The sequence below is a fragment of the Sinocyclocheilus grahami genome, unplaced genomic scaffold (genome assembly GCF_001515645.1).
Source record: "Sinocyclocheilus grahami isolate Dianchi unplaced genomic scaffold, SAMN03320097.WGS_v1.1 scaffold316.1, whole genome shotgun sequence".
NCBI lineage: Eukaryota > Metazoa > Chordata > Actinopteri > Cypriniformes > Cyprinidae > Sinocyclocheilus > Sinocyclocheilus grahami.
The window spans coordinates 879,658-892,157 of NW_015505495.1; the positions used below are offsets into that span (position 1 = coordinate 879,658).

Here is a 12,500-nt window from a genome sequence, read left to right on the forward strand (position 1 = left end):
ATCTGCGGTCATTCTCGTCACCGTTAACGCACATGCATATAAACACAGCGACAGCAGATCCAAAGCGATTCATTATTAAAGCCATTAATTGTAATTGTAACAACATATTTCCAGTAACATTTTAATAATATAATATGTTTATATACATATTTTTAAACAACGTATTTTGGACTTTTAGAAAATAACTGTTCCAAACAGTGGTGTCATTATATTATCCCCCGGAGAATCTTAATTGATTATTCATAAACAGTCAAGTCACCTTTATTTATATAGCGCTTTTAACAATACAGATTGTGTCAAAGCAACTGAACAGCATTAATTAGGAAAATAGTGTGTCAGTAATGCACAATCACAATAGTAAACACTCATTTTCAGTTAAAGACAGTTCATCATTGAATTCAGTGATGTCAACATCCAGCTCAGTTTAAATAATATCTTTGCAATCAAGTCAACGATATCGCTGGAAATGAAGTGTCCCCAACTAAGCAAGCCAGAGGCGACAGCGGCAAGGAACCAAAACTCCATCGGTGACAGAATGGAGAAAAAACCTTGGGAGAAACCAGGCTCAGTCGGGGGGCCAGTTCTCCTTTGACAAGACGAAACAAGAAGTAAAATTACAGGATGCAGCAAAGTCAGATTGTGCAGAGGACTCATCTGGTTCCTGTGGTCTTGTCCCGGTGGTCGTCTGAGACGAGGTCTTTACAGGGGATCTGTATCTGTAAACAGTCTACTGTATTTTTGTATATCGTCAGGTAGTGTTGGGGGGTAATGCATTAGTTACACGTGTAATCAGATTACTTTTTTTCAAGCATCTAGTAAAGTAACGCATTAGGCTACTTTTTAATTTACAAGAGTAACTTTTCAAATAAGTTACTCGTTACTTTGTTTCCCCATACATTGACTGACCGCTCATACTCATCTCACTTACACAAAAACAGATCAGTATATCAAACTCAGAATATTCTGCAAACCTGCAATTGTTAAATGGTAACACAAAAATTCGTTATGTAAAAAGTAACACACAAGTAACGTAACGACGCATTACTTTTCATAAAAAGTAACTAACGCAGTTACTTTTCTAGATCCTCCAGAAAAATTCGCATTCCAGGGGCTAAATATCACATTATTGGGGTCACTTCAACCCGTGGCAACAGTGTTAAAGTAGCCCAATTCCGCAGGAGAACCGCAGACTTGGTAACACTGTTCTCTGTTGTTTACGTAAACATGGGTTGGAACCACATGAGGGTGAGTAAATAATGACAGAACATTCTTTTTTGGGTCATCATCTATTCTTTTATCATTGCTTCTGCAAAGCAGTATAGCTTTTTATTTAGCTTTTGATATTTATAGCCTTTTTTTGGGGTCAAAATTAATATTTAATAAATGCAAATGAATAACATTTCATTATTTTTTATAGTGGTTGTTCTACTTTGAATGTACTGATTCCACTTTAATTGTTTTAGAGATAATTACAGACCCATTAATGCAACTGTTAATGCCGTTTTGTTTGGTAAATATATACTTTTTTTTCTAAATATTTATACTTTAAAAAATAAAAGTCTCTCACCCTAACTGGCAAACATTCAAAATTCAGTGAGCAAATTCAATTGCAATTAGCCTTCTTTCTTTCATTTATTCGCACATTGTGCACTTATTGTGACTGGCCTTCTGGAAATGCAAATATAGTTGGTAAATGGGTTTTACAAACAAACACCACACATTGTTTATGTACTTACAATAATTTTATATTTTGGTTCCATGACACAGTAATTTCGCACATATAGCTCTTTAAACACCAAATGTACATAACATCACATTTATATTGCATCTTTGTAACACTTTTGTTTCTCTCATTTTATTTAAAATGGACCACTGGTGCATTTTCAAGAATGTTAAAACCACAGTTATCCACACACAATAATACCTATCACTAACATCAGATGTAACTACTACATGTCACAAAACATGAGTGGAATGACTTAAAACTAGAGCCCGACCGATATGGGATTTTTGGGTGCCGATGCCGATATTAGGGAGTAAAAAAAGACTTCGCATTCCAGGGGCTAAATATCACATTATTGGGGTCGCTTCAACCCGTGGCAACAGTGTTAAAGTAGCCCAATTCCGCAGGAGAACCGCAGACTTGGTAACACTGTTCTCTGTTGTTTACGTAAACATGGGTTGGAACCACATGAGGGTGAGTAAATAATGACAGAACATTCTTTTTTGGGTCATCATCTATTCTTTTATCATTGCTTCTGCAAAGCAGTATAGCTTTTTATTTAGCTTTTGATATTTATAGCCTTTTTTTGGGGTCAAAATTAATATTTAATAAATGCAAATGAATAACATTTCATTATTTTTTATAGTGGTTGTTCTACTTTGAATGTACTGATTCCACTTTAATTGTTTTAGAGATAATTACAGACCCATTAATGCAACTGTTAATGCCGTTTTGTTTGGTAAATATATACTTTTTTTTCTAAATATTTATACTTTAAAAAATAAAAGTCTCTCACCCTAACTGGCAAACATTCAAAATTCAGTGAGCAAATTCAATTGCAATTAGCCTTCTTTCTTTCATTTATTCGCACATCTTATTGTGACTGGCCTTCTGGAAATGCAATTTTAGTTGGTAAATGGGTTTTACAAACAAACACCACACATTGTTTATGTACTTACAATAATTTTATATTTTGGTTCCATGACACAGTAATTTCGCACATATAGCTCTTTAAACACCAAATGTACATAACATCACATTTATATTGCATCTTTGTAACACTTTTGTTTCTCTCATTTTGTTTATTTAAAATGGACCACTGGTGCATTTTCAAGAATAAATGTTAAAACCACAGTTGTCCACACACAATAATACCTATCACTAACATCAGATGTAACTACTACATGTCACAAAACATGAGTGGAATGACTTAAAACTAGAGCCCGACCGATATGGGATTTTTGGGTGCCGATGCCGATATTAGGGAGTAAAAAAAGACCGATACCGATATATCGGCCGAACACACAAGTAACGTAACGACGCATTACTTTTCATAAAAAGTAACTAACGCAGTTACTTTTCTAGATCCTCCAGAAAAATTCGCATTCCAGGGGCTAAATATCACATTATTGGGGTCGCTTCAACCCGTGGCAACAGTGTTAAAGTAGCCCAATTCCGCAGGAGAACCGCAGACTTGGTAACACTGTTCTCTGTTGTTTACGTAAACATGGGTTGGAACCACATGAGGGTGAGTAAATAATGACAGAACATTCTTTTTTGGGTCATCATCTATTCTTTTATCATTGCTTCTGCAAAGCAGTATAGCTTTTTATTTAGCTTTTGATATTTATAGCCTTTTTTTGGGGTCAAAATTAATATTTAATAAATGCAAATGAATAACATTTCATTATTTTTTATAGTGGTTGTTCTACTTTGAATGTACTGATTCCACTTTAATTGTTTTAGAGATAATTACAGACCCATTAATGCAACTGTTAATGCCGTTTTGTTTGGTAAATATATACTTTTTTTTCTAAATATTTATACTTTAAAAAATAAAAGTCTCTCACCCTAACTGGCAAACATTCAAAATTCAGTGAGCAAATTCAATTGCAATTAGCCTTCTTTCTTTCATTTATTCGCACATCTTATTGTGACTGGCCTTCTGGAAATGCAATTTTAGTTGGTAAATGGGTTTTACAAACAAACACCACACATTGTTTATGTACTTACAATAATTTTATATTTTGGTTCCATGACACAGTAATTTCGCACATATAGCTCTTTAAACACCAAATGTACATAACATCACATTTATATTGCATCTTTGTAACACTTTTGTTTCTCTCATTTTGTTTATTTAAAATGGACCACTGGTGCATTTTCAAGAATAAATGTTAAAACCACAGTTGTCCACACACAATAATACCTATCACTAACATCAGATGTAACTACTACATGTCACAAAACATGAGTGGAATGACTTAAAACTAGAGCCCGACCGATATGGGATTTTTGGGTGCCGATGCCGATATTAGGGAGTAAAAAAAGACCGATACCGATATATCGGCCGATATTATTTATGTGTAGGCTATATTATAGTACAGTATAGTCAAACGTTTGGACACACTTCCCATTCGCGTGTCCAAACCTTTGACTGGTACTGTATATAGAATACAGTATATAGCCTACATAAACAGAATATGTATACATATACACATTTTTTGCAATGATAACTCAAATGTGGTGATCAAACACTTATAATGATGTGAAAAACATAGGCCTATGTAATGGAGGCAGGGTATTTAACAATTTAACAATAAACTTTATTATTCAAAGTGAGTCTGACATCAGTGCACTTAACAGTAAACTTCACTTCACTTATTATAAATAACACAAATAGAACAAAATATATATAACTTGAATTAAGAAATTAAACAAGGTAGTAGGGCAAGCAAGCTACTGCCAAACCAACAGGGGCAGGTTTATGCAGGAAGCACAGCTTTTCCAAATGTAAACATCTAAATTGTATAAATAACAACAATGAATAATATTTTTTTCACAAACTCCGTGTTATGTATTTCCTGGTAATCCAGTGAACATGCAGGACATTCGTATTTAAATTGTCTTTTTGCAGTTTAATATTCACAGACACATATACATATATATATATATATATACTGACCTGTTTTTTTATTTATTCATCAAAAATAAGACAAATTCCATCAAATTCCGCGTTATGCAGTAAATTCCATTTTTATGACTGGATTCCGCGATTCCGTTCAAGTTTTCTGCATCACGGAAAACATAGGGCTCTACTAATGTAGCAAACGAATATGATAAGCTCATTGTGAGAGTAAAAGACGATGGCATTGATGTTTATTTACTTAGCATGGAGTCTCTCCAAGTAGGTGACAACGTAGCGTTAAATCACCATTCAACAGACTCTGCTACGTTACTGACTGTACTGACATACTATGCTGACACCGTGTCTGCGCTGTAACAGATCGCAAAGCGACCATTGAAAATCGCAAAGCGACCGTTGAAAATCATTTGATCTTCTGTCAGCACGTCATAAATAGAACGAGGCATCAGTTTACTGAATCCGGTGTAGACAACATAATGGGTTCTATTCTACACCGGACTCAAGCGGCGTGTTTAAATACAATAGAATTCTATTGTATTTTGTTGCGCCGTGCGTTGTGACCGATGTGATAAGCATGAGTTCTGGGTCACTGAATCTGCTGTTAAATGAACCATCCATTCATCATATCATCATGCAAAACTAAAAATTAGAATCACTGTAATGGGGCGATCAAATATAGGTGCGGGTGGGTGGCGGGCGGGCAATTTGAAGCAGAGGACTCGGTTGAAGTTTGAGTTCATCCGCGCATCTCTACACTACACTGACCTGGGTCCAGTAGCAAACAATGGAGAGTGCTCTGCTGGACAAACTAAGTAACTACACCATTCAGAAGCATTTAATCTGCGTTATATGTTCTGTAAAAAAAAAAATGTTCATATCGGCGGCATATTCGCCGATACCGATATATCGGAGACAGGCTCATATCGGCTAAACGATATATCGGTCGGGCTCTACTTAAAACGCATGATTTCATTCACCTGCACATATGATAACACAATGACATTCTTTAAAAAAATGTAAACAAAGTACTAGGGGCGGCAGATGTAGATACTCTCCTGCAGTCGTTGATTGAACGGCAATAGAGAAGTATCTCTGAATATGAATGAGCATGCATGGCGAGGTGACTAGAACAAGAGTTCAGCAATATACAGTTTAATTTAAATTAGATTTATTCACTGAGACAAAACAAAACAAAACAAAAGGAGGGGCATGTGATTACAAGCGGTTCTTCTATTTGAAGTCCAGTAGGTTGCAGTCGATTTTGTAGTACACGTAGGGATAGTATTCTTGCTGGCTGAGGTTCAAGCCAGGAATATCCATGGCAGATTGCTGGAACAGGAAAAAGATGACGACAACAACTTACATAAAATGTAAAATAATTCCATGTATTTAAGCCACACAACACAAAAACACAGCCTACGGCCAAAAGTAAACTTACGTCGATAATGGCAGCTGCACTGCTGTCCAGGTGCTTGTAAAGATCGTTCAAAACCTCCCTCAGCTTCTTCATGTTTTTCTTGTTGGGCTGTAGCAGCATTGCTTGGAAGTTCACAGGCAATCCATATCTGTGTGTTTAGAAAAAAAAAAATTTAAATGAGTGATGCACTGATATGAAAATTCTGGGCCAAAACTTAATCTGAAAATTTAGGATGCACTTGGTCGTAACCGAAACTGGCCTTTTTAAAATGGTGTTCCCCTTCAAGGGAACTAGCACAGCGTGGGGAATGCCATAGTGTCCACTAAAGGAAGCAGTGTCTTGGTCCCTTTTGGGGAACCATAGTTACATTTTTTTTAAAAATTTTTTTATTGTAAATGTATTAATATTATTGCGCCGATTATAATTTATTTTTTACAGAAAGCAAGTTTTCGTCTAACTGAAAATCGATACCGAAAATAAATTGTAGTTGTACAAAATTTTAATTACATATAATGCCGTTTTTATGACAACTTTTTAATAACAATCACATTTCTACTCTAATTTGTTGTTGAAATATAAACATTTAAATGGTGGCTGTAATAAAAAAAATAGTAATTTGATTTATTCAAACATAGGCTACATCATATAATGAAGACAACAGTTTAAGTAAAAATACAATGAATATGTAATATAGTAGCAAAATGCTCCTCTCTAGAGTTATTTTTTCGAGTTGATCTTTCCCGAGGTAAATTTAATTAAAAAATGCACTTTCGTATGAAAATTTTTGGTTGCCGCAATTTCAATCCGTCACTTATTTTAATGTAGTTTTAAGTCTAGTTTTTCACTGTCCCATAGGTCCATCCTATATAATAACAGCCTCTTTGTAAAGCTACATTGGGACAAATTTATAAAACAAATGATGATATGTGTTCAAACTGCTCATGTATTCATCTAGCCGACATCAGCAAGTTGTAGAAGTTCAGAATGAGACGTTTTGCAGTTTAGTTTCAATAAATGCTCATTTTGGACAGGGTATGAGGTGGTCAGTTTGGCATTATACAATGAACTCTTATTCCTCATGATATGAGCTCTCTAAGAACCTCAAGAGATGTTGTATCGTGTCGCTACCTCAACACTGATTCCACAAAGACCCTCAGAGCCTTAATATGGATCCAAGCAATAAAAGCCTCACTGAAGTTCACCTTCAGCCATCGAACAAGTGGACCCTGCAGAGGACACATGTATGAATGAGTTCAAATGAAGTAGCATGCCAATTGCACAGAGCATCCATCTAGCAGATACATACAAACTGTTTTTTTTTGTCAGTTGAGAGTCTGGTCATCTCCTCCTTATCTGCTTTCATTTCCTCCTCGTTGTACTGGAAGTCCCGGACCGTGAACCTGTAAAGCAGACACTGGGATGACTAAGGCATTAAGATCCTTAACCTGGATATTCTCTCAGACATTTAAATGGTGATTCATGACCACACGGTGGAGCTGAAAGCGGCAGCTTACTTGTTTTCTCTGGCCTTGAGTCTGAAGTCATCGATGGCCTTTCTGAAGAGCGTGACGGTAAACAGGCCGCTCTCCTGGTCCTCAAAAAGCAAACTGCAGTGAAGAAATAGTGTCTGTTTTTTCTTCTGCATTAGTTAATTGGTTTCCTTCGTAACCAGCATGCCACTAACTTGTCTAGTTAAGTCCTAAACATGTTCTCCTCAACCAGAGGCCAATCAGACGCACTGATTTCCCTAGAAATCGAATTAACCCAAAACATTCCCAAAAATTTGATTTAATCTGTTTTTTTTTTTTAAATAAACACCTTTTAAAAAACACCTATATGATACTCTTAAAATTAATAATTTCATCATCTGAAGTCAAAACACAGTATGTTCTAATTGGTATTTGATACATTTTCCTTAATTTCTATTCTGTGACTTGTGACCAGGTGCACGATTCCTTAGACGTGCAATACACTTTTAGAATTATAAACCTAAATAAGTGTGAACGACTGATAGAATTGTTGGAAGTTTCTTACTTTGTAGATCGTGGCACCACCATTTCTGAAAGAGTCTCGTAAGTGCGCTGCCAGTCGGAATAATTTGTTCTAAAGGGTTAGAAAATGTGCTGTCAGTATGTGCATGAGGAAAAATTCAACACAATTGGTTTGTGTGCATCCATAAAGATGTTCAGAGCGGCTATTTTCTGTTGGAATTAGGGCTGGGCCGAAATATGGCCGAAAAAATTATAATTTTTTTTTTTTCAGAACGTTTGACAATTCTCAATTTCAATTTCTTTTTTTAAATTTAACTTGTCAGCTTAAAAATTTAACTACAGCATGATTCAAGGAATATTTTCTTTGTAACCATCTAGTTAAAGAGCGGTTAATCACATGTGCCTTCATGAGGTCGGATCGTTCTTTTCTCTTAACATTAGCAATATTGTCAACATGTCTAACATTTGGTAGGATTTCTATTTAAAATTGCGATTCTTCAATTTATAAAAAAATCAAATCGTGGCAAAACATTAAAGGGGTCATATGATGCTTTTTTTAAAGATCATTATTTTGTGTATTTGGTGTAACAGAATATGTTGACATGCTTTAATGTTAAAAAAACACATTATTTTTCAAATACTGTACATTATTGTAGGTCCTCTATGCCCCGCCTCTCTCAAACGCTTCGTTTTCTACAAAGTCCCTCCTTCCGACAAGCGCAGTCTGCTCTGATTGGCCAGCTGACCCAGTGCATTGTGATTGGCCGAACACCACAAGCACGTGTCAGAAATGTAACGCCCCTTACCATAATCACCAGCTTCATCTTTCAAAATAAATGTAAAGACAGAGCCCGAAAGGGGAACAGAGTCTCGTGACAGACACAGTGATGAAGCTGGTATGTGTTTGCAGTACACAAGCCACGGTTAAGACAGCTGACTCCACTGTGATCTCTCTCTCACTCTGTCTCACACACACACTCGCGCACGCACGCATGCTGTTCTGTTGTAAGTAATCTTAAAGATTCCTAAATATTCATCTTAAAGATTCCTAAACATAGATTCCTATGCTAATATTTCCACATAGTGAGGTAGATATGTGGGGGCGTGTTAGAACGAGGCATTTTAGGGGGGTGTGGCAGAGTCTTAACTTTGATAAAGAATATCTCTTTGGTTTTGAGACTTTAGTCTTTGCAACTTCAGGGATCTTATCTATGCACAATCAGCTTGTAACACTCCAAAGAGAAAGCAAAACTTGAAATCGCATCATATGACCCCTTTAAATTCTAATTAATCAATAAAATCTGAAAAATCGCCCAGCCCTATTTGGAATCTATCACTTACTTTGGTACGACCACCAGCATAGTAATGAGGTACTCCGAATCAAGCACAAAGTCGTCTTTCTTGACAATATCTGCCAAACTCCTGGTCAGCAGGCTCCCTCTGGTGAGACAAAAAAAAATCACATTGGTTCATTGGAAAATGATTCTTGGAAAAGTCTTTCCTTTAATATGTTGTTTTCTTAAAGGAGTAGTTCACCCAAACACATAAATTGACTATTTGGGACTCCTTTTTTGGAGTTTGTCAGATGTATAAACTGGAAAAGTGGTGCATGAATATTCGTTTAAAAAAAGAGAAATCACTTGTGTTCCATGAAAATCTGAATTTTGCATTGTAAAAAAATTATTTCTTTAAATTTGTAAGCTGCATCATAAATTCTGCACTTACTAAAAAAAAAAAAAAAATCAATTAATATCAATGCATCAATTAGGAAATCAATGCATCCAAACAAATAAATGGTTTCCAGGTTACTAAATGTATTATAAAGCCTAAATAATAAATGTGAAATAAAACACCTAAAAATAAGAGTTAGTCTGACATGTCTGAATTTACTCACGCGTTCTTCCTCTCTAGATTCTGTAAGTTTCCCTTCAGGTTGTTGTAGGCTGACGCTCGAGCCTTCAGGTCGTTGTCAATCTGTGAGACTTGCTGTTGAACAGCAGGGGGAGAGAGTATCATTTAAAACTGCATCTTTAGTCATCATTCACGCAGCAGAACAGCATGACTCCATATCAATAATATGCGTTTAAACAGGGCTGGGTGATATTCAGATATTCGCAATACATTCCCATCAAGTGATGAGAAAAATTAAGAACCATTATGAATATTGCAATGACTTTCATTTTACTGTAAGCAACCAGTACTAAACGAAAGGTCATTGCCGAATTTAGTCCCAAAATTCACATAGAAATCATTGGATCAGATCACTTGCCTTGGATACAATCTCAGAAATGTTCTTCAAGGATTGTTTGATAGGGTACTTGGCCATGTCCCACTGGAATCTTGTGACGTAGGTGACCAGATCGACTAAAACACGGCACAAAAAAATGAGAATTACTTCAACAAACCAGCAACAGTGTCTGATCCCATTTCATGCCACAGATACCAGTGACTCCCACCTCCATTAGCCAGCAGGTTCTCCTGCACTTTATCTCGACTGTCCTCCAACACGTCTGCCATGTACTGAGCCACCTTCTTCACCACACTGTGAACGGCATCAAAAGACATCACAGCCCTCTGAAAACTCTCTCCAATCCTCCAAGATTGGACATTCTCCAAGACACAGAAGTCATCAAAACCTCACACATATCGGATGATTCAGGAACACTGAGGTGTCCCAGACACCCAGTTTCATTTAGAAAAATGGCTTCTGATAACATCAAAATAAAGCTTTCTAAAAATCTGAGAATATTCTGGCTGACTATAGATTAAAATAACTATTCGCATCCAACAATCTGGTGTTGCCAAACCAAGAAAAATAAAATACAGGTAATATATATCAGACACATGGTCTGGACATGCTCCAGAATGACTTTAACCATCTTTTATCAAGGTTCTGGATTTATCCGAGGCAAAAGCACTCAACTTGAGGAAAAAAAAGAATCTCACATCTAAGGATGAGCTATAAGTCATGCAATTTAAATCTGATCGCTAGTGCATCACCAAACTGCTAATAACTAATTTTAGGCAGATGCCACGGTAACCTCACCTCTATATGAGATTCCTCACCGCACAAAAGTAAAGACACACGCTTAAGACATCTTGACAGAATTCTGACCATTGATACATCATTACTAGAAACCACAAAAACTCAAATCTGCGAGATATTTGATTCTTTTAGGTAGAAAATCCTTTAAATTAGTATTATTATAGTGAAGCATCCCTATTACTACATTGAAAAAAACAATTTTCATTCAGAAATTACTAGTAAGTTTTACTTTACAAGCAATTACAAAGAAATGGCATGTAAATACATTGAATTAAATGTGAAATTTTGAAGTAGCAAGACTGAAATCGTCTCTTGTAGTTTCTCCACTAATTCTTGTTTTATTTACAGCTTCGAAAAATTATTTTTACAGCGTACTGCTCATTTCAGGGTGAGCGATTCAAACCCCTGACCCTAAGTATTAAAGTTTGGTGCATAACTCATCCCACACCGTTTGTGTTACAGATATGAATCATTACAGTTTACGAATCTCATCTGATGGACGATAAAACCCCCAAAAAGCTATTGGCTTAGATTGAATGAGGGCCCAAGAGAGCCTAGAATCTATAGACGGAGGCTTGGGAGTCATTTTGCATGAAAATGTAAACGTTTACATTGGAATTGCTGAATCGGTGCTGAATGTAAAAAAGAAAGAAAAACAGCTTTACCTCTCGACAAAAGCGTCCAGCTTGGCCAGCTCATCAGACAGCCCCACCAGAACATCTAATGTCCCGACCTGCAGCGTTTAGAGAAGAGAAACACTTTGATCACCATCCAGTATAATGAAGCAATACAAACGCAGCCAGGCTGGATTTGATCAGCATCGGCTCGTAGAGACATCAGGGGCCGCCGGCGCTTAAGAGTGGCGCCGCCTCTGTTCTCATCCTGTCAGGCGGAAAGTGACTGGTCAAGATGACACAGGCCAGCAGGGTCACTGGACCCTGGGCAATAGGAATAAGACATATGTGACCCTGGACCACAAAACCAGTCTTAAGTGTCAATTTTTCTAAATTTGGCTGAGATACAACTATTTGAAAATCTGGAATCTGAGGGTGCAAAAAAATCTAAATATTGAGAAAATCACCTTTAAAGTTGTCCAAATGAAGTTCTTAACAATAGGGATGCACCAAAATGAAAATTCTTGGCCGAAACCGAACAAAATTAAACACTGGGCCCGAGGGCCGAATACCAAATAAGTTTTTTTTTCCCATGTATTTTGGCAAAACAAAATATCACCATTGCATAAATTAAAAAGCCAAAATGTGTTTTTTACTGTTTTGTCCTGCTTTTCAAAGAAAAAAAATCAATTACAAAACAACAATTTAAAAATATTTAACACTGAACATTTTTAACATTCTAACAGACACTATACCAACAAAGCACAATGTAACTTAAAATGA

At 36.3% G+C, this 12,500-nt stretch overlaps 1 protein-coding gene across 1 annotated transcript in view; it reads right to left on the reverse strand.

The window, feature by feature from the left end:
* Positions 1-5,862: 5,862 nt before the first annotated feature.
* atp6v1c1a (ATPase H+ transporting V1 subunit C1a) overlaps positions 5,863-12,500 on the reverse strand; it is a 7,893-nt gene continuing 1,255 nt past the window's right edge. The window contains exons 2-12 of the mRNA XM_016294367.1: positions 11,769-11,836; positions 10,514-10,599; positions 10,327-10,421; positions 9,952-10,043; positions 9,399-9,497; positions 8,101-8,169; positions 7,581-7,673; positions 7,373-7,466; positions 7,195-7,292; positions 6,088-6,214; positions 5,863-5,978 (exon numbers count right to left, since the gene is read on the reverse strand). Of these exons, the coding sequence (XP_016149853.1) occupies positions 5,880-5,978; positions 6,088-6,214; positions 7,195-7,292; positions 7,373-7,466; positions 7,581-7,673; positions 8,101-8,169; positions 9,399-9,497; positions 9,952-10,043; positions 10,327-10,421; positions 10,514-10,599; positions 11,769-11,836 (1,020 nt within the window). The 3' untranslated portion in view covers positions 5,863-5,879. The remainder of the gene's footprint in view (positions 5,979-6,087; positions 6,215-7,194; positions 7,293-7,372; positions 7,467-7,580; positions 7,674-8,100; positions 8,170-9,398; positions 9,498-9,951; positions 10,044-10,326; positions 10,422-10,513; positions 10,600-11,768; positions 11,837-12,500) is intronic.